At 37.1% G+C, this 23,212-nt stretch overlaps 1 protein-coding gene across 1 annotated transcript in view; it reads left to right on the top strand.

The window, feature by feature from the left end:
* Positions 1-23,212, top strand: part of LOC137237185 (uridine phosphorylase 1-like) — a 112,548-nt gene that overhangs the window by 18,556 nt on the left and 70,780 nt on the right. Inside the window, exon 2 of the mRNA XM_067760519.1 lies at positions 11,412-11,504. Coding sequence (XP_067616620.1) covers positions 11,452-11,504 — 53 coding nt within the window. The 5' untranslated portion in view covers positions 11,412-11,451. The remainder of the gene's footprint in view (positions 1-11,411; positions 11,505-23,212) is intronic.

The following is a 23,212-nucleotide window of genomic DNA, read 5'->3' as shown; positions in this document are numbered from 1 at the left end:
AGCTGAATAAAAAGTGTACAAATAATTGTTAAATAACAAATACAGACAGTGGTAATTTAACAAATTCTGCTGTGGTAAGTGGTGAGTGTGACCTACTAGAATTTTGTGAAGCTTGCTTCACACGATTTTTCGTCCCTGCAACATCTTTATTTTCGATAATCTTTGATTATATACCGGCGGCGGGAGCGGCGCGCCGACAAAGTGATCGGCGTAAACCTCTAAATTGAATTGATGGACTTCAGAGTATCACATTGACCACAACTAATGAATATGGAAATATATTGCTGACGTCAGTGCTATGTTTGACGATCTGGAACAATATCATAAAGTTGCGGATGAGTATCTGGGAGGCTTGTAACACGAAAATTTAAAAAATAATATTTGGAAAGGTTTTGTTTATATGTATTTAAGGAAATATATGTTTTGACCATTTCGTAAGATCCGGGGTCAAAGGGCGCCTTCAGTTTTATCGGTTGTTTTTAAGAGCTACAATTCCCGACGTGCGAACAGTAGCAATCCCGACCACCAGTCGCTACCACGCATCCTGGCCCTTATATCATATGCCAGCATAGAAGCTATAGGACTGCGACTTCGAACTCATACCTTCGTCAACTTTCCTATAAGCTCTAGCTGTAGCTTCGAAGACTTGCTGACGGATGTTTTTGGCGCGCTTTGCTGCCGAGCTACACCAGAGAAACACCTTGAAACATTAGGGAATAACTATTCGGCCAAGGATGCCACCTTTATACATCTACATATGTATACGAAGGTTGTACACTAACACAATATTTAGCATTCCATTGATCAATTTGCTGTCATACGCAATATTCAGCTCTATCCACCCACAACCTGCCACCAATTTGATTAAACTTTGTGCTACATAACTGTCACAAATTTCCATTGTATGCGCTTGCAACAGATACATGCGACACACTCCTTATATGTAGTTACGCCTTATAGTTCCGCCATGTGTATTTGTAAAGCGGGAGTCATTGGTGCCGTATGTCGTATCGCTGTAGTCGTATCCCTAACGTAATCAGCTGTTTATCGTTACGACGGTAAACCAAAAACCAATTGGTTGGCTACGATACGGTTCCCACCTTAAGCGCCAAATACACGACACGAACATTTCCGCGAACATTCCGCAATCTTGTTCGCAGCTTTGGCCATACACCATACGAACTTTTGGTCGAACATTAGTTCTTTTTCAGACAGCAATGAATGCGGACAACAATTGTGCTGCAGCAATATTGCTCGCTGTGGCAATTAAGCGTAAAAAAAAGAGAGAAGATTCAATAAATTCACTCAGAAATTTTTTATTGTCCATTTTACTTTTCCGCGCATGTCTGTTCCGTTCAGAAATTACTACGATTATGAGCTATTTCGCCATACACGCACGAACAGTTCGCGGAAATCTTCGCCAAAAATTAAAATATTTTGATTTTTGGCGAACATTTGCGCGAACTGGCAAACACCACCATACACGACAGAAAAGGTCGCAGAAACATGACATAACGGGAATGTTCGTGTCGTGTATTTGGCGCTTTAGCGGCACCAATAATCGATTGCATTGATTCCCATAAGGTTGGTCGAATCAGCTGTTATGAGGTTACCGATACGGTTACCGATAAAGCACCAATGTCTGCAGCTTAATGTTGTTTATTGTCATAAACATCAGCGTAAATCCATAAACACGAAACCGCACATTCGACCTCGAGTCGTGGCGTGAAAGGCGAAAGGCGCATAGGATACACCAGGGTTTGAATTGCTTACTGAAAAATAGTAAAATTTACAAATTTTGGCTGTACCAGCAATGAGTTTTTTGTCGGTTTGGAATTTTTGTATACAGCTTACATTTGTATTTGAAAAATATTTCAGCAACAGAAAAAAGCAAAGCAAACAAAATTTTTTTTTTCATTTTACTTCAGATATTACTTGAATGAATGCGAGCTGTCGTCGTCAGCAGAAAAAAAACTTGAATATTTTACTGTGCTTTGAAGCTATAAGTATTTCATGATCAACTATTTTTAAGTAAACTTTTTTCAGTTTTTTAACAGCCGAAATTCTGGTTTCGAATTACTTGCTGAAAATAAGCAAAAGTAATTTTTTTTACTATTTCAGCAGAAGTATTTGATTTTCAAAGGGACATACAAACAATTGTACGATGTATTGATCGTAATAGCCTTCATCTACGAGTAGGTAAACCCCCCACACACATATATTCGCATTCTTCTACTGAAAAAAAGACAAATACGTACGTAAAAATCTGCACCTCCACCGGTAGTTTGGTATATGTACTGGAGTCACTCGGGGTTTTTCCGGGACCAAAGCATGGCATTTCAATGTAGCATGGCTCAATTTCTCTCGGATCGTTCAAAAGTTGTCACACAATGAGTAGCTCCTTGTGGAGAGATTGTTCTTCGTTCGATCCTAGAGACTAGCACTGCCCCACATATTTATAAAACGGGCACATATATGTCACATGTATGGCTCATTTCTGTTCACAACCAAGAGCGATTCACGCCACGTTTAAGCGCACCTCTGTTCCTTCCTCATCTATTAGCACCAAAGCTGGTCTGATAGCCAGACAAAATTCTCGTTTGTTGTAGCGCTAAAAGGCGCCTGAAGTTAAGAGATGCAATTTCACAAGCTCGAAATGCCCGACCACCAACATTCACGTTAGACAAGATCATAAGATTATTCACACCGTGTGGACCGTATGTCAACGATAAAGACGTTGATGGTCCTTTGCCGGATATAGATCCGTTACGTTCCGGTAGCAAAGCACCATTAAGGTACTAGCCAGACCATCTCGGGGACGATTAATATGACCACATTTGTAGTGGACTCATGTCTATTCAAACGCATATGTCGAGTTCTATTTCACAACTAACTTTATTTCAAGGTTCAGCCAAGTATACATAATTTGCAGTATGAAGATCAAAGGTAGAAGAGTGTATAATAACTCCCTTTTGCATATGCAGATGTACATGTGTACATACATATGTATACCGAACAACATTAAACCTTCTGGGCAATTCCGCCCTCCCCACCCCCTTGGTTCCATGAGGAACTTGGGGTAGCCAGAGCCTCGCCTGTTAAACATGTGTATTATACACTCATATTTGTAACAGGATTACCCTCGCGTAGGTGAGTTTGACAATTGGGTTGCGGAAGCGTTGAATCTATAAAACTTTGCTTATCAACCCCTTGAATCCCACTTCAGCGCAATGCTACCGAGCTACGTAGGTTACAAGAGATTAAGCGAATAACCGTAGAAACACCTTAATACCTTAGAGAATAACTATTTCAAAACCATAAGCTGGTAAGTGGATATCATTGCGTAACTCACGGGTGAAAATAGTTAATCCTTAGGTGGCCGCTGCACTTATTTACGTGCATGGGTCCCTGGAAAAATTTTTTTTAATGAAGGACAAGTTTGCAGACGTTTGTGTTCGAAACATTTATTTTAATGGTATTAGTTAAACTAAAACAATATTTAACAACCCAGCCAACATTTTTTGAAAATTTGTATCAAAAAATATTCAAATATCATATCTCCAGATGATTGAAAACGTTCAAATTTAAAAGTATTTTTATTCGAATATCAATGTTTCGTCGGGAGAAAAATGTACTTTAAATGTGATTATTCTTCAATAATCATTTATGATTCATATTTCTAAACACTTTTTATTCATCTTTTTATCATACTTGATATCATTGGAAGATTGTACTTTACTTCTTTTGGAATAACATTTGATTACTTTTCACAGTCATTTTTTGATCACATTTAAGAATATTTTTCAATCATATTAAATGATGGTTTGGAATCATTTGGGAATACTATTGTGACGCATTTTTCCATCGTATTTAATACATAACTAAATACTATATAAAGGTCATATTTCATCAGTGGGTGAGAGCATCCGGAAGCTCGGAAGTAAGCTTTTTGAACCGCAGGTAGTAATTAACTTTACCGTTGTATACACACACGGCTACAACATCCAACATCATCTATGGTCATCATCTTAGATTAGGGTAACGATGTCACTTTAAAAATCACGATTTTACTATGTCTCATATCATTCTTTAAATATAACTTGATGTTTTTGGCAATCATAGCTCATTGGGGATGTTGAAGCCGGGTCCAGGCGTGTCGATCAAGCTTAACTTACCAGCGGTTCAAACAGCTTACAACTTCCGTACATCGGTTCTATCCAGTATGTCCTTTCTGGGAAGCCGCATCTAGAGAAATGCTAGAAGACATCTTAAGTTAGGAGCAGCATTCGTATTACTTTTAGTCTTGAATATGTTTTGTATATTTGTAATTTTTTGGATTTTATGATTGAAAAAATGTGAGCTAATGAAGATAAATCAGATTTTCAATGAGAAGTATAGTTTTAACAAGTATAAAGTCATCATTTATTCAGGAAAGGTAGTCTGAAAAGATTAAAAAAGTTGATTGAAAAATGATTTTAAATTTTTGATCACCGAAGGTAAAGAAATTAAATTCAAAAATAATTCCAAATTGTGATTGAAAAATTGTTCTCAGTTATTGATCATCAAAAGCAAACAAGTTTTATTATTCTCTATGTTCATTTTTATAAAATCTTAAAATTTATTCATCAAAGTTATTCGAAAATGATTTCAAAAACTGATCGAAAAATGATTTTCAGTTTTTGATCATTAAAAGAAATTTTATTTTATTATTTATTTTGTTCAACTGTATGAAAACTCAGTATTTAGTCGCAAGGGGTAATCAAATTGTGTTGATATGAAGGAAAGTTCAAAAATGTATCATTTAAATGCTGTGTGGGAAGTAAATGTGTCTAAGTTCGGGTGTAACTGAACATTATATACTCAGCGTGAGTTTCAATTGTACATTTCATTTCAGTTAAATTACTTTTCTACATAACACGTGGCACCGCCCGTTTAAAAAAAATGTCTCAACATTTCCTCTTACAATAAAACTTGATAAGTGAAATATCATTGATCCAAAACTATTTTTTGCTAAGTTATAACCTATTATTCTAGTCCACGACCCTTTTAAAGTTGTTTTATATCTACCCTTTTAAAGTTGTTTTATATCTAAGTTGCCGTGGTCTTTAACCGATCCCGTCCATTTTTACTTGAAATATTTTCTGCTATAAGGAAAATATGTGTACAAAATTTCATTACGATATGTTAATTTTTCTTCGAGTTATGGCTCCCGAAACATAGAAAATTGCTTAGTCGTAAAAGGGGCGGTGCCACACCCATTTTAAAAAATTTTATTGTTTTCCAATTTAATGTTATAATTCTATTTAGAAAGTAAAATTCTATTGATACAAAGATCTTTTCCGCTAAGATATAGCTTACTATTTTCGTCTACGACCCTTTTAAAAATCTTTTATTTAAAAGTGGGCGTGGTCCTTAACCGATCTCGTCCATTTTTTTAGAAATATTTCCTGCTATAGGAAAATTTGTGTGCCCAATTTTATTAAGATCCGTTAATTTTTCTTCGAGTTATGGCTCCCGAAACATAGAAAATTGCTTAGTCGTAAAAGGGGCGGTGCCACACCCATTTTTTTAAATTTGAATTTTTTCCTATTTATTGTTATAAATCCACTTGGGAAATGAAATACCATTGATATAACGCTCTTTTTTGCAAAGATATAGCTTATTTTATTCGTCCACGACCCTTTTAAAAATCTTTTATATAAAAGTGGGCGTGGTCCTTAACCGATTACGTTAATTTTTCTTCAAAGCAATCTCTCTGCCGAATTTTGTTACGATAGGTTTAACGGTTTTTGATTTATGATTAATAATATTTGTAAAATTGATTTTATCACAAGTGGGCGATGCCACGCCCATTTTAAAAAATGTTTCCAAATTTTTATCAACAGTCTCAATATCAGTCCACATGTCAAATTTCAACATTCTAGGTGTATTATTTACTAAATAATCAGGTTTTTTGTGTTTTCCAAAATTTTATATATATAAAAAGTGGGCGTGGTAATCATCCGATATCGCTCATTTCCAACACTAATCTATTCTGGGTCCAGATAAGATAGTGTACCAAATTTGGTGAAGATATCTCAATATTTACTTAAGTTATCGTGCAAACTGATATATGGAAGTTTATATCTATCTCGATTCCTTTATACCTGTACAACCAACCGTTATCCAATCAAAGTTAATATACTCTGTGTTCAAAGCACACTGATTATAAAAATGATGATAGTAAAAAACTTGGAGTTACTTCACCGCAGTGGGGTGACATACTCCCAAGTAAAAAACTCTGGGCTAAGCCACTTGGACTATAACATGGTACTTGCTAACTTAAAAACTGTTCCAAATTTTTTTATAATAAGCAGCTCATGCATTCTTGCTATTACTTTTCTCGGTCGTTCGCATGTTATTTTAAATCAGTTCTTTCGATTCATTCAGTGAATTAATTCGGTGGTGTGACGGTAGCGCGCTCAGGATCCTGGGTTCACGCCCCGGGCAAAGCAACATCAAAATTTTAGAAACAATGTTTTTCAACTAGAAGAAATTTTTTCTTACCGGGGTCGCCCCTCGGCAATGTTTGGCAAGTACTCCGACTGTATTTCTACCATGAAAAGCACTCAGAGAAAACTCATCTGCCTTGCAGATGCCGTTCGGGGTCGGCATAAAACAAGTAGGTCCCGTCCCGCCAATTTGTAGAAAAAATTAAAAGGAGCACGACGCAAATTGCTTCTCGGCCTAAAATCCCCTCGGAGGTTATCGCGTCACATTTATTTATTTTTTAAATTATATATACTTCATTTTATTTTCGTGAAAATCTTACATTTGAGTCTAGTTAGAGAACCACAAGTTGTTAATTAAATTTTTTTCAACTTAAGTAATAGCATTTTTTTTATCGCCCCTCAGCAATGGGCTCGCAAATACTCAGAGTGTATTTCCCCTATGAAAAGCTTTTCAGCGAAAATGCACCTTCCTCGCAGATGCCATGCGGAATGGGTTTAAGCAACGCAGATTGAAAGAGAAGCTCGGCCTAAATAACCTCGATTGTATATCGTGCCTTATGTTAGGTTAGGTTGAACTGGCCGGTCCATGAGGACCTCACATAGACTGATTGAGTCCGTAGTGTTACCAAAAGTTTGTTTTAACGACCAAACTGAAAAACCCTATCAAAAGCCAGGACCTATGTTATAAATGTTATAAAATAACTCCGTCCTCTTGGCAAATACTAGAAGCTTCCTAGGACTTAAGCTACTTGCTGCTTCTAGATCTGACAGCTGTATCACTCCTAATAGCTGGAGTCTTAGCCTGGCAAGTGCAGGGCATGAGCACAGAACGTGCTCAATCGTTTCGTCCTCGAACCAGCACTTCCTACATATGCTATCACTGACAAAGCCTTATGTTGATTTTTTTAATTGTGTTAAGGGACAACCCCGACGGCTGCACTGTATGCCATTCTGCACATTCCACCTGTAGACCTGGTAGCAAAGAACAAAGCATTAACAACCGCAACCAGGTTCGGTGCCTCGGGGCAGCTTGAGCGCCGACCATACTTCCATAGTAGTATAGCGTCATCAATCACAGGACCAACAGACTACCTGATTCCCTCTCTGCACTTCGAGGGAGATCTTAAGGCCACAATAGAGAGGTGGATGGTTGGCGCAAGGGTGCTCAAATGGAGGACGAGGCGATACATGTGTACACAGATGGTTCCAAAGTAGTGGAAGAGTAGTGTCTGCGGTATACTGAGCTGACCCGGATATAAACAGATCCTGAACCTTTTTCCAATCGCAAATTGTTTTCATTGGAGGTCCTGCGGCATTTAATTCTTCTTCTGCCTGTTGCCAAAAGCGAGCAACATCTTCCTTGCCACCTTTGTTGCAATTTCGGGCTATGTCCGGCCTACCCTCCATTAATGCAACCAGCAATTTTAATTGCTGTTTATTTGTGGATTTCTTGGACCTTGAATGCACAAAAAGGCTTTTTATTTAAGGAAATTAAAAATTTAAACAAACAACTTATATCTTTTAATTTTCGTTAATTTGCTGCTATTACGATTCTCTTTCGAGTGAATTTTCAAGTCTCTTATTTTAAATTATTACTTGAAAAGTAAATGCACACAGCTATTATTATTATTAATTTGTTAATAAACAAATGTCTTTCTCCCTTCAAAATCTTTAGGGAATTAACTCTCAAAACGAATAAATCAATTAAAAGTGTTTATTGTTTTCGTGATGCCTACTTTTCTCCCAAAACACTTTTCCCCTTTTTCGAAGTTCGTTTGTGATAGTGGGAATGGGAAATGGGAAAAAAACTCCCAAGAAATTTGTGTTCGTGATTGCGGGAATGGGAAAAGGGAAAAATATCCCAAAAAATAAATGTTCAGAATTGGGCTGTATATCTACATATATGGGAAGCACAGCATATTTTTGGTGTTGCACTGTGTAATTTTCGATTTTGCATACCCAGCTTAAACAAATATGCAAACTATGTACGTCGTGGTAGATAATAAAGAAGGAAATTGATTTCCTGGAACTCATCAAATCTATTAAATGAAGTTATATATGTATATGTTAATATGTTAATATGCTGTACGAGCTATACGGAGACACCAACATAGTCCAGCGAATTAAAACGCAGCGGCTGCGCTGGCTAGGCCATGTTATGCGAATGAAAGATGATGCGCCGGCCAAGAAAGTGTTTCTATCGGAACCCGAGCAGAGATAGAGGGCGGGCCACACTCCGTTGGAAGAACCAGGTGGAAAACGATTTAAACTCTCTTGGTGTGACCAATTGGCGCCGGTTGGCGGAGCGAAGGAGCGACTGGCGCGCCTTGTTGGACGGCCATAACCGTTTAGACGGTTAAGCGTCCATTAAGTAAGTAAGTATATATATGTTAAAGAGAGGACTGTAGCCTCATGATGGGTATTCTGACTGGACACTGCCTTCTGGCGTCACATGCCGGAAGTGCGGGTTGGAGGAGGAAACGATCGAGCACGTTCTGTGCCCTGCGCTTGCCAGGTTAAGACTACAGCTATTAGCAGTGATAAAGCTGTCAGATCTAGAAGCAGAAGTAGCTTAAGTCCAAGAAAGCTTCTAGTATTTGCCAAGAGTATGGGGTTATTTTATAACATAGGGTTTTTCTATATGGTTTATCAGTTTGGTCGTTAAAACAAACTTCTGGTAACACTACGGACTCCTTCAGTCTATGTGAGGTCCTCATGGACCGGCCAGTTCAACCTAACCTATGTTTAGGATTAGCAGTACATATTTTTCAAGTAAAATTAATACCAGATTTAAATTATAAAGCAAAGCGTTAGCAAGTAGTAGGATTGGTTGGCTATGACTAACAGTGGATTGATGATGGAATACTAGTAGGAACAAAAGCTGATCATGGAAGACGCGCAATGCGAAAACTAAAAGTTACTTATATTTAAAGTTTTCCATGGATTTACATATGTAAAATTATTAGATATACGTACAACTTATGCTGAAACTTTTGTATACCCAATTGCACTTATTTACTTAATTTACTTCCTTGTGAACAGTTTTACCCGTTTTTTGCGGCTCTGAGAAGCTGGCAACACGATATACGAATTTTTTAATAAAAACTATGTGGTTCGTTTCCCCAAGGTAAACCCAGGGGAGCCCACATTTTTTTTCGTTGGCCCACCCTTGGAATAAAAATTATCATAATAAAATTTTTAAGTTGAAAAACCCCCAATAACAAAATAATGCAAATAAACTGTGGCTCATTTTCACAAATTTAACACAGAATGGCCCATCCTGTTTTTCGTTATCCTGGCTTAACCTTGGGCAAACGAAAACAAAATTGTTTATTTTTGTTTTTGGAACTTTTTCAACTTGAAACTATTTTACGATAGTTATTTTTCCATTTCTGAGCTATTTTGGGCTAAACTTGGGTAAACTAAACACATAGTTTTTAATAAAAAAATTCACATTTCGTGGTGGCAGATTTACACTGCCGTTTTTTTGCATGTATAGTATTTTGAATGCACTTAAAATCAAGTGGGAGCATAAAACCTATTCTCTCATGGATTAAAACATATATTGGCCCCAAAATGACTGGACTTTGCAAAAGAATACGCCATTATTATAACTTACTTACTTTATTGGTGCTTAACCGCCTAAACGGCGCCACTGGCGCCAATTCTTAACCCAAAGGGAATTTAAATCGTATTCCACTTGCTTCTTTCAGTGAAGTGAATGCTGCTTTTTTGGCCGGAGCTCCATCTTTCATCGCGTAACATGACCTAGCCAGCATAGCCTCTGTATTTTAGTTCGCTGAACCATATTGGTGTCCGCATAAATATTGTACAGCTCGTCATTAAATCTCCATCGGTACCCGCTGTCGCCGACGCGTAGAGTACTCCGAAGAACTTTTCTCTCGAACACTCCCAGAGGGGAAAGTGGACCAGGGACCGAATTATTATTAAAAAAATAGTAGGTGGTGCGAATTGCTTGACATTTTTCTTTCCGGGAAGTACACCTGTGGCCGACCTCTTCTTATTTACTCTTATTTATGGTTCGATTTACTCAAAATTTAGTACAGGGATCCTTTTCGGCAAGCTTAATATTTGGGACCTTTTCTTTCTGGCAAGTGGACCAGCGTCCTAGCATCTTGTTCCCGATTCGTTTGAAAATTATTTTTGCATGCTTTCGAATAGGTTAATCTTATATATAAAAACTAATATAAAATCTCGTGGTAACTTTATAACTCAGAATCGTAAATGATCTTAAGTGGAGGTAAGTTCCATATGATAACCCATTTCTCAGATTTAAACTAAAATTTGGGCCATCTTGACTTTAAAATGGTTTTTTTCACAATATGGGTATCAAATGTGTTAGTTTTATTTTAAGCAAGAGGTCGTTAAGAGGAAGAGCGAGAGGGAAAGGGAGATTTATACGAAAGGCCGTAGGTAGGAAAAGGGAAAAGATAAGATAAGAGATAGGAGTGGGAATTCGAGAGCCGGAGAACGAGAAAATGGAGAAGAAGAAAAATGGAGAGAGTGTGCAGGAGAGGAAATAAACTTGGGAGTAGGAAATGGAGATAAGAATATAATAAGATAAGAGAAATAACGAGGTGAAAATAGGAAGGAGAGGCATCAAGAAAGAAAAGGGAATGAGATGACGAAAAATAAGGTTGAGAAAAGAAAGTCGGGGTATAGGAGAAAATAATCAAGAAAGTGAAAGAGATGAAATACGAAGAAACAGCAGGGATCACGCACAGAGAGCAGGATGGAAAAGCAAGAAAAAACAAAATTTTTTTTTTGTGCAGGAGCTACAATATGACAAATGCTTCTGTTTACTGAGATACATCATAGGGAGGAATAAAAGACGACAGGAGAAATGAATGCAATTTTTACATTTACATATTTACATATATTATTTGCTTCTATTTCCAGAATATCATCTGCATTTGGCGTATAGCTGCTTAACCACATCATGTCTTTTTTGAGTGGAAACAGTCAATCTATTTCCGAGGAAGAGCTCGATGAGTAAGTTGATAACTGCATTAAAATATTTTTTTAGCAATAAAATTCATCCACTGCGCTACGTAAAGTCTTTTTTTTTCAATTGGCATACCATGATTATAGATGATATACTAGACTCAAAATTGTATAAGTTTTTATTTAAAAAAATGCAAATTTCCACTCATTACTCTAACATATTTTTTATATCATACATTCATTAAATTACAAAAAAAAAAAAAAGCTGGAAAACAGGTCATCACTGCATGGTTCATTAATCGAAATAATTGATATTAGTTAAAATTTGTTTAATTTTGTTAACCATTTTTTGTTGAACTAACTAAACTTAATTTCCAAACTGAAAATAACCATAAAAATAATTATTTTTACATCTAAAGCTTCTCCCCTTTCCAAAGTTGGTACCGTTTTTATAATTCTTAGAAATTTGTTGAAGTATTTAAACAATACTCCTTATTTTCCAAGGCTATTTCTATGTTTATAGCCTCCATATGCAGTGCAGTGTCTACCGACCTGCCTTTTGTGTACACAGGTTTTATCCATGTTGGAGTTTATATATGCATACTAGAAGACCCGGCAGACGTTGGCCAATCTGCATACATTTTAATAAGCTTTTTCCGTCTGACTCTGCCCTCTCCCCCTCTTCACTTTATCCTAATCCTTTTATTCACTCCTCCCTCCGTCTTTTTCGCTTCATCTATCTCCATCTTCGTCTCATTCTATCTCTGTCTCAATCTCCTTATTTCTTCTCTCTTTTCTGTTTTCTTTTCTCTCAATTTCTTCTAATTCTTCTGCATCCCTTATTGCCTGTCCCAGAAGGTGGTATGTATTTTATTCCAGTCCCAGTCCCAGTCCCATTCCGAGTCTCAGTCCCAGTCCTAGTCCTAATCCCAGGCCCAGTCCGTCTCTGGATAATATATTACTCTGTACTAAAGCACTCATCAACAGCTTTCATTTGATATCCACATTCTTTAAACACATTCTAGGGGTACCCGGGTCCACGCTTTGGCCTATATCTCGAGACCCTAGTCACCCAGAGGTATGGAAACTACCCTCTAATAAAGCACTTATCAACAGCTTTCATTTGATATCCACATTCTTTAACACATTCTAGGGGTACCCGGGTCCACGTTTTGGCCTATATCTCGAGACCCTAGTCACCCAGTCACCTATCCTATATTTCAAGTTAGATCAAACTACACACGGGGTGCAAAACAAATTCAAAATCGGTTCAGTAGTTTAGGAGTCCATTGGCCTCAATTGTGTGACACGTGTTTTTTATATATTAAGACATCAGCCTATCAAATGACTGAAAAGATTAAACGCGTCCTTTAATATCAACTTTGATGGCGTCGGATCATTTTTTACTACCTTTATATTTTACTATCTTTATATTAAGTCCCTTTCATGTTTGTCCCCTCAATTCCATACGAATTTTTGACCCACGGAAAAGTCTTTTTCAGTAACTTCCCATTGAGCTAGACACTTGATACTTAGAATGTAGTTCAGATCTGGGGGACATTACAATACAAGTGAAAAAGTCCGCTAGGTGGCGCACGGATCGAGATATACAGAAAATTAATTTTAAAATGGAAATTTTGCGATCGACTTTTAACCAACTTCTCGGTGATCCAGAGACTTGAAACTTAGCACATAGTTTGCGAGTCGATGGCATTACAATTCGTGGAAAACAAAATGCCGCCAGGTGGCAGACGAATCGAGATAAACGAAAATCCCTGAAAATCTGTAAAAAAACGCAGGGAATCTTGCGATTGATTTTTAAGTAACTTCGCGGTGAGCTAGAGACTTGAAACTTGGGCCGTGAGGCAGAACCCGGTGGCAATGCAATATTTTATCAAAAAAATTTCGCTAGGTGGTGCATTAGTTTTGATTTGGTTGAAAGATTCCCATTTGTTTAACTAACTTCCCGGTGACCTAGAGACTTGAAACTTGGCACACAGTTCGAGGCTTGGTGACAATACAATTTACAGAAAATTAATTGAAGGACCCTCGGAAGCAATTTTATAATAAAATAGGAAAGTACATGTTTTCAAATGAACATTTTCAAGATTGGAGAGGAAAACTAAAAAATTTCTTAAGCCTTATCTTGTGATCTGGATAACGCCCTTTAAAGCTGATCCCATATTCTCGAATCCACTTTAGAGTTTATATTTCAACTTTTGTGAAATTCAAAATTCCGCTAGGTGGCGCTCTAAGTGAGATAACAACAAATCCTTGAAAAACGAGGGGAATCTTGCAATCGATGTTTGAGTAACTTCCCGGTGAGCTGGAGATATGAAACTTGAGCCGTAAGTCTGAACCCGGCGACAATGCAATATTTTATCCAAAAAAATTGAGCTACGTAACGCACAAGTCGAACTATTTAGAAGATTAGGCCATACCTTCATGGCTAGCCTCCTGAGTGTTGCAGGCGTTGTAGAATTCCACCTCGTTGAAGGCCCAACTCAATGCACGTCCTTGCATACTTTTAGGCGTACGCGACTTTCACCACGATTCTTTTAGACTTTTAGGCGTATGCGAATTTCACCACGATTTTCAGCTGTGCAAATTAAGTAGCTGACAAACGAGGTGGAATTCTCTTGTTATGATGCACGGTGGAATTCTGTTGTTTTCGCCAGTGTTGTCAGCGAAAATTCCACTAATTCTCTTCAATCTTGGGAATTAGCTATGAGGATTATCTTGAAGTTAATTCCAATCAAGGCAGTTAATTTCGGACTTTCGTTCGTCTATCAGCCGCTTAACCCACTATTCGTTATCATGAAGCTTCTTATACTTTGATTTTCTTTGGTAAATTTTTGGAGCAATGACCTAACAAGTGGTGAATCACGGGTTCTGGTGAATGAACTATTAGTGGTGATAATGCACCACAGCCAAGAGGTAATTTTCTAAACCAATTATGTTGTTATTAGACTAAAATTTTCTAAAATCTGCCGGCTCAGAATTGCTATGCTTATTGAATTAAGCAAGAACTCCATGGATAACCATGGGCGTTCCAAGCGTTCTAGAATTCCCCCTCGTTTGTTAGCTATTCAATCTACACAGCTAAAAATCGTGGTGAAAGTCGCATACGCCTGAAAGTTTAAGTTTGAAAGGACGCGCATGAAGTTGGGCCTCAAAGGCCTTTAAGGTCCAAGTCCTTTCAGGTGTTCGCAACTTTCACCACACGGAGGGAAATCTATGGCTCGATCACCCACAAGTATTGATACTACATTAAATAAAAATTGTTAATCCTGTCCCATCAATAAATATGGATATGCTATCACTGTACGAATGATGAATCAGTATTGAACAATCAATTAACTATTGATAAATTCGGCATTCTTAAAAAAAAATTAAATTTAACATTTCGCTTCAGCATGATTCGAACCTTGGTCATCTGGGCTATGAGTCCAGTGCTCTACCATTAGGCTACGGCATGTCATAAAAATTTCAGAGAAATATTCAAATATATGAAATATAAAAAAAAGTTAAATCCAAAAAGCATTTCAACAAGTTGTAATATTGCTCTCACGCCAATATGAAATAGTACAGGGCCGTCCATAAATATTTTTCTTATACAAATAAAAAGGAAAGTCCCATCAAAAAAATTTTTTTAAATTGCTTTATGACTTTTTATTAGATGCAAATAAGATTTGATAGTGGATCCATTCCAAATAGATATCGCACGAAATACGGCGCTATCAATAGCAAAAATTATATAGCAGCCCAAGCATTTCCCTCAGTGCACGATTTTTAGATGTGTAAATTGAATAACTGAAAGCTGTGAAACTATACGAGTGGGGATGTCTCCGTTTATTGTGCAGAATGTCGTTTCTTCAGTTTGATCCGCCAACATCTCACCCCTGCTGTTCGCCTGCCAGTTTGAATGCCATATATCGTGATGAGCATTGAATCGCTTATTCATCACTGCCACGACTCTTCAATAATTTCCGCTAGATTGATCTTTTAAACATTATCTAAGTGATGATAAGCGTATTTTTACCCTAGAATGTAGTTATATACGTAGCAAATAACGAGAAAAAGAATTTAATTTAATTTGATTAAAAAAATTGCAACTGCTATTTTTCTGTTCGTCGCTTTATATAAGTCCACATCTATTACGATTCGCTTATGGCATAAATTACCGTTAGCCGAACTAAGCTAATAAGGTCTGTGCTTTAACAAATCTGCGTATAAAAATGTTGGTACCTGTCGTTCAACTTTTAAGCGCGGATCCATATCAAAATAAAAGTGAAAAGTCCATATAGGTATTATAAAGCGGTCAAGAAAAAATCCGTTTGTCAAATGATATCCACTTTTCAAGAAAACTCTTTCACTTTCCGCTACCTTTTTCTAAAGGTTTTATAGCAAACATGCATAGGGCAGCCCTGTTTTGGCCAAGAAATTTATGTGCGTCTCATTTTTTAGCAACGACCCTGTAAGAACCAGTCGGTTAAATACCAGGGATAACAGTAACTGGGTCTATGAGTTTTTTGAATGGAATGCTTAACTCTATTTCTTGCGTGTTTTCTTATGATGTTGATACCGCGCTTTAAAGATGTTAAGAGAAAAGGAAGTTGCCAACAGCTGTTTGAAAAGTTGCTAAAAATAATTAAATTAACATTCTGTTTTTCCGATCACACTTATTTGACGAACTGCGATGCTCATATTACATTAGGCAAAGACTGATCGAAGAGTAAAGATGTTGCAGGCGCAAACTTCGTTGGAAAGCAGCGGAGCGTAACAAAATTCTAGTAGGTCACTTCCACCACACCACGAACTTTAACACAAGTTTTAACATAATTTAAGCACACAAAATACACTGATTGTACTTTTTGAGCGTAAAAATGTAAATTCTGAACAGATTAGCTGAATAAAAAGTGTACAAATAATTGTTAAATAACAAATACAGACACTGGTAGTTTAACAAATTCTGCTATGGTAAGTGGTGAATGTGACCTACTAGAATTTTGTGAAGCTTGCTTCACACAATTTTTCGTCGCTGCAACATCTTTACTCTTCGATCAATCTTTGCATTAAGCTTATCAGTCAAAGTCAAAGCTGTGCTATATAAAAAATATTTTTGTATACATAAATCATGTGTTTACACAAAAGCATACATACATAATTGGTACACACATTCATATGTACATATCGCACACTTGTATCAAAGAGATCTAACTCAAAAATCCTAACTTTTATAATTAAGAACTCTATCGGGTTCCTGAATCTATTATCGACCGATGTACATACATATATATTCGATTCAATAATATGTAGCTGCAGTACTCACTAAGTAAAGGCTTGTTAAAAAGGCGATCAAGTCCAGTTGCAGCTTTTTGACCTTCAGACCCTTGGTATTTATGGCTTCGTCAGAATAGATTTTCTCATGTTCATGCGTTTTAATGCAGAACCGAGCCTTTTCACAATCGCACAAGACGTTGCGTTTGTAAATAATAACAGAACTTCAGACTTAGCAGTACCTGCCCATTCACATACAAAAAAAAAGTCAACAAAGTCAGATTTTTTCTTGGATTTCGTTTATTCACAATAGATCTTTCCTATTTGTTCTATGTTGGCGAAAACGAAAATGTCAAATGAAGCTATTTGCAGCATTGATATCCTTTCCCTATCAGTGCAACGGTGGCATGCATGCATTACATCAAAATTTGTGATTTTTAAGTTAGCACTTTTTAGATAGAGGTGTTTAACATACTGAGAATAGTACGCTAACAGCAAACGAAAAACTCATATATGGCGTGGAATAACTGAGTTGAAAGAAACAGTTAAAAACGAAACAGGGTTCGAACTATAGCATCGAATCCCGAAGATATTTCGCAATCCCGGTATATCGGGATTTGAAAATGACAGTCCCGGCATCGCGACATTTTTTGGGATTATCCAGAGACTGTTATTATTGAATTTTTATTAAAAAATAATGATACCAAGTAAATTCATACCAGTAGTTAAACATAAATATTGTAAAGATGTTTACTTGCAAATCCTCTTATTTGCAATCCTCTTCTAAGTTCGAATCACTAAACTGTTGAATAAATAACTCCAATTTGTAATAATGCAAAATGGCCTTTATTAAAGTACTTCACAATAACACTCAAACAGTGCAACGAATAGCTTCTCTACTATTCAAAATAATACTGCTATTGCTAGCTAGATATCGTCTTAATCGAAACTGCTTGACAACTCAAATCAAACTGAATTACAGCGCCTCTACATCTGTCGCCTTTAATACTCTTTGGTTTTCTCGTTAGCATCTTCTAGAATCTACTAGCATTGTCCATGAGCTCTCAAACTTCTCAGCTGTAACTACAATTGCACAATTTTATAGTTTTTCTCATTGCATACTTATAGGAGTATCTCAGATATATGCATGTATTTGTGCATTGACTCTCCGCTGCTCGTATACGTACATGGTACATATATGTAGGCGCAGTTATTGTTTCGTTTATGTAGATACATGATGATTGAATTATTGATGTGCATTCACGTCACTGCTTAGCATCGGCTTAGAGCTGGCAGCACTCCTTAGTTTTGCTAATATTCGTAACACTGCCCTCCACCTAAGTCTGATCGCCCCGATCAGACAAATCTCTCGATCTAAACGCTGCTAGCATCGCCAAATATACCACTCTTCTACTCCGTGGTTTCTCAATGCTTTGTATGCGGTAGATGGTATCACTGATCTTTTTCACAACCTTGTACGGGCCTTCCCAACTGCACCGAAATTTGGATGGAACACCTTTCCGCCGGTGAGGGTTGTATAACAGTACCAAATCTCCCGCCAAGAAACCTTTCGAATTATTGTTCTCATGGTACCTGTGTTTCATCGTACCACTCAATATCCTGGTTCGTTCCTTCACACTCTGTTGTTTGGCCGATGAACTACTTCGTAGAGCTTGCGCTGGATGGATTTGCTTTGCATAATCAGTATCGTTCCCACGTTTCCCCACAGTAGTGCGCTCTGGCTTGAAACTACCCTCGCATTTTTTCTCGGAAATTCGTTGCTTCGTTTTTCTGCGTCTTTTAGGTTTTGTCAATGCCAGTGTTTCTCTCGCAGGTACTTTTGATATTGATTTATTTGGCCCATTCGATCTATCAACCTTTGCCTTTGACTTTCGTGGTCTTTGTCGAGTCTTTTCCACCAGTACCCGATTATTGCTGAACCCTTTTTCCAAACTAAAGTTAAGTGGTATGTCCTGGTTCTTATAGCGCCTAACAACGAATTTGTGTAGAACCATAACTTTTCCAATTAATACCTCACATACCACTTCGCCTTGGACTTGATTATACTCGCCTGTGACCGTACGCAACCTTGCTCCAGGTAATGACTTTACTCTCCTGTAGACCAATTCAGATCGAATCAAGGAATGAGATGCCCCCGTATCTACAGTCAGTACACGCTCTTTACCATCCACATTCCCTATGATGGTAAGACTGCTTGATTTCCTTCCAATCTGCGACACAGATATCACAGGACATTCAATAGCCCGGGAAAGTTTTCGTTCTTTACATCCGACACGCTCTTGCTCATTTCCGCCAGCTTTGCGTTTACGGCCACCCACATTGTTGGAACTATTAGGACCAAGATCGCAATGACGTGCAATGTGACCTGGGTTGCCGCACTTGAAACATTTAACAACTCCGGCATTCCTCTGTTGAGATCCCTTCCGTGCTTCCAAAATTGTGTCTACCCACTCTGGCCTTTCTACTTCCACACGGCGTGCTTTGAAAACTGGCTTACACAGAAGCGACGCTGTTTCCTGAATCAGAGCATGCGATACCGTTTCAGCAAATGTTAGTTTTGGATTCGCATATGTAGCCCGCTTCGTTTCCACATCTCGTATGCCATTTATGAAGCTCTGGATTTTTACCCTTTCAGTGTATTCCACGGACGCGTCCGCATTTGCAAGATGAGCCAATCTTTCAATATCTGAAGCAAACTCCTGCAATGTCTCATTTGCTTTTTGGTAGCGGTTTTGCAACTCAATTTGGAATATCTGTTTCCTATGCTCGCTTCCGTAACGTCTCTCTAAAGCGCTCATCAATGTTTCGTAGTTGTTCCGCTCGTACTCTGGGATGGTCTGTAAGATTTCCGCAGCTGGTCCTTTTAAAGCTACGAACAATGCAGCAACTTTATCTTCAGCATTCCAGTTGTTCACTGTTGCTGTCTTCTCAAATTGTAGCTTAAAGACCTGGAAAGGAACAGAACCGTCAAAGGATGGTGTTTTTACCTTTGGATTAGTCGTTGAAACTGCTGGGCGATTTAGTTGCAACTGTTCGATACGTCCTCTAAAGCATCCACCTCGGCCTCGATTTTTTCTTCAAACTGTAAATTTTTTGTATCTTGCGCCTCCAACTTCGAGGAAATACGTTCTTCTTGCTCTTGCAGTTGAGCAGAGATCTGCGATGATATCTGTGCTGAAATTTGCGCCGACATTTCGGATATCCGTGCCTCTTGTGCTTCAATCTTCGCTGTTATACGGTTCTCCTGCGATTCCAGCTGAGATGACATCTTTGATGTAATACGTGTCTCTTGGGATTCCATCTGTGATGACAGTTGAGATGTTATTTCTATCTTTTGCGATTCCAGTTGTGATGCCAATTGTGACGACATGTTGGTAGATATTTGTGATGACATTTCGGACATTTGTGCCGATATTGCAGCCAACATCATGTTCAGGTCTATGTTCGCCATTGTCTGCGGTGTTTCATTTTTCTCTTCAATTTTTGCTGTTGTCTCGTCCTCATCAGGATAAATGACATACTCGTCCACATCAATTCCTTCTGCTCCATTGCCTCTCGTAGCCGTGCCTGAAGTTCGAGTTTGACGCCGCTTTTATTCAATCCACGGCTCTCCAACTCCTTCTTTAGTTACTGGATCTTCAATTCACTGAACTTTGCCATGTCCTTGTTGTCCTCTGGAATTTATTCAACAATTCCTCTTCTGACACCAATTGTAACGACTTTTACTTGCAAATCCTCTTATTTGCAATCCTATGCTAAGTTCGAATCACTAAACTGTTGAATAAATAACTCCAATTTGTAATAATGCAAAATGGCCTTTATTAAAATACTTCACAATAACACTCAAACTGTGCAACGAATAGCTTGCTTAATAACCACACTGATTGATAGCTCAATGAAACTCTCCCTACTATTCAAAATAATACTTGCTCGCTAGATATCGTCTTAATCGAAACTGCTTGACAACTCAAATCAAACTGAATTACAGCGCCTCTACATCTGTCGCCTTTTATACTCTTTGGTTTCCTCGTTCGCATCTTCTAGAATCTACTAGCATTGTCCATGAGCTCTCAAACTTCTCAGCTGTAACTACAATTGCACAATTTTATAGTTTTACTCATTGCATACTTATAGGAGTATCTCAGATATATGCATGTATTTGTGCATTGACTCTCTGCTGCTCGTATACGTACATGGTACATATATGTAGACGCAGTTATTGTTTCGTTTATGTAGATACATGATGATTGAATTATTGATGTGCATTCACGTCACTGCTTAGCATCGGCTTAGAGCTGGCAGCACTCCTTAGTTTTGCTAATATACGTAACAATATTTGTTCAGTCCAATGTTGTAAAGGTTATCCAAGACAAATTTTATAAACAAATAAAAAATTTCTTTCGCTTTTAGCAAAAATAAACAATATTTCTTCTACATTTTAACATAAGTGTTACATACGAATGTTCAGCCATTTCAAAACACTTCTTCATTTTAAAAAATACCCTCATCATAATAAAGGAAATGAAGTTTAATCTGTAAGACTAGATCTTAACTTGTTACGCATATAACCGGAAGTTGAGAAACATCTTTCAGGCTTCACACTAGAAAGGAAATTGTTGGCAGCATGTTATACATCAGATCTTAATATTCACCACAAGATTCACTGAATGGAAACAGTCGATTTCATTTGAAATCAGATTATTGAGTGTTGTAACGTCTAAAAAAAAGCTGTACTTTACGCGAAAAAGATTATATTCTTTGATATAAAACTAGGTCTTGCATAGATAAAAATTAGGGACGTCATTCATTAGGATTCGGGATCGCGATTCTCGAGACTCGATGCCTTAGTTCGAACTATTTTGTAATTAACTTTGAAAATCGGAGTAAAAATCTAGCCTTTGCAGGTATCTGATGATAATTTTTTGTTTTTAATATACTATAATCTTACCAAATACTTTAATATACTTTTATCTTACCAAATACTGAGAGTATTATGATGACAGTCAGTTCGTATAGGTGATTTTGCCATAGAACTAATGAGGGAGTAATTCTTTAGAAAAGCATGTCGTTTAAATATTTTTTTTTTTAAACGGAGTAAATCTTTTCCCATCGTAGTAAAGTACAAACCATTGTAAACTTTACCAAGTAGCGCAACTAACAGCTGATCGCTGAAAATTTGCACACACACACAAACATCACTAATGGCCATATTACGGAAATCTTAGGAAAATTGAAGTTAAATTTTTAAACAGACATAAAATGTTATAATTTTGGAATATATAGCATCTAGTACACCTTAATTGCAGTAATTGAAAGAAAATGTTTGCTTATACTCAAGTATTTAATTATTTTTTCTAAATTTATTATTAATATTGATGCAATGATTGATCCAATGCAACTTTGGTCTCCTACTGTTCTTCATTCCACCCCATTCGAGTACCTATTTTCACGGCCTGCGAGTGCCTTCCACTCTATTCGCAACATAACCTCGAATTAAGCTGCCAAACTATATAGTAAACAATGGTTCAAACTCTGATTTTTGAATTATTCTTTTGTATCGAAAAATTGGCGGCCAAGAATTTTTGACGTTTGACGAAGCACAATACTCTTGAAATATTTAGTTTTAATTTATTTAAAGCGTAATCATTTATTTTTTAGCAAACCGAATTCGCCGTTTGAGCTTGTCCCTAAAGATCTTTATAATAACGAAAAATAAATTTTTCGATTACTAACAATTCGATAGACGAAATTTTTTATGAGCATTTCTTGAGATGTGCATACGGGACTATATCACTATGTTATGTATGGTATCGACATTGGTAAATTGTGCATGCTAATAAGTATGTTTATGTATATTTTATGTATATATTAGGGTGGTTCACTGCATAGCTTCGAAACTTGGATGATAAATTGAAATTCAAATTCGTTTTAAAACGCGGTATCCACATCGTAAGAGAACGCTCAAGATATTTTTTTTATTTCTCCCTGTAAGTCAAAGGTGAAGTTGTTTTAATTGAAAATATGTATTTTCCCTTATCAATATTCACATTAGGTATTTACAAAATTTCGTTCAAGATGCGGCCGGCATGTATCAATTGAAACGTAGAACGTTCTTTGAGCATTTCTTCAAGAGTTCAAGATATGCTCAAGAAGTATTAGCAGACTTAAATTTATAATTGAAGGACCCTCGGAAGCAATTTTATAATAAAATAGGAAAGTGCATGTTTTCAAATAAACATTTTCAAGATTGGAGAGGAAAACTAAAAAATTTCTTAAGCCTTTTCTTGTGATCTGGATAACGCTCTTAAAAGCTGATCCCATATTCTCGAATCCACTTTAGAGTTTATATTTCAACTTTTGTGAATTTCGGAAATGCCTGCATGCATATGTATAAGATAGTTCAATTTTCAAGAAGCAAAAACATCGATCCTAACAGGTTTGAATTCTAGATCAAA

This window comes from Eurosta solidaginis, chromosome 1 (genome assembly GCF_040869045.1).
Source record: "Eurosta solidaginis isolate ZX-2024a chromosome 1, ASM4086904v1, whole genome shotgun sequence".
NCBI lineage: Eukaryota > Metazoa > Arthropoda > Insecta > Diptera > Tephritidae > Eurosta > Eurosta solidaginis.
Note: the sequence above shows the minus strand (reverse complement) of the source record. Positions and strands in the feature narration are given on the sequence as shown.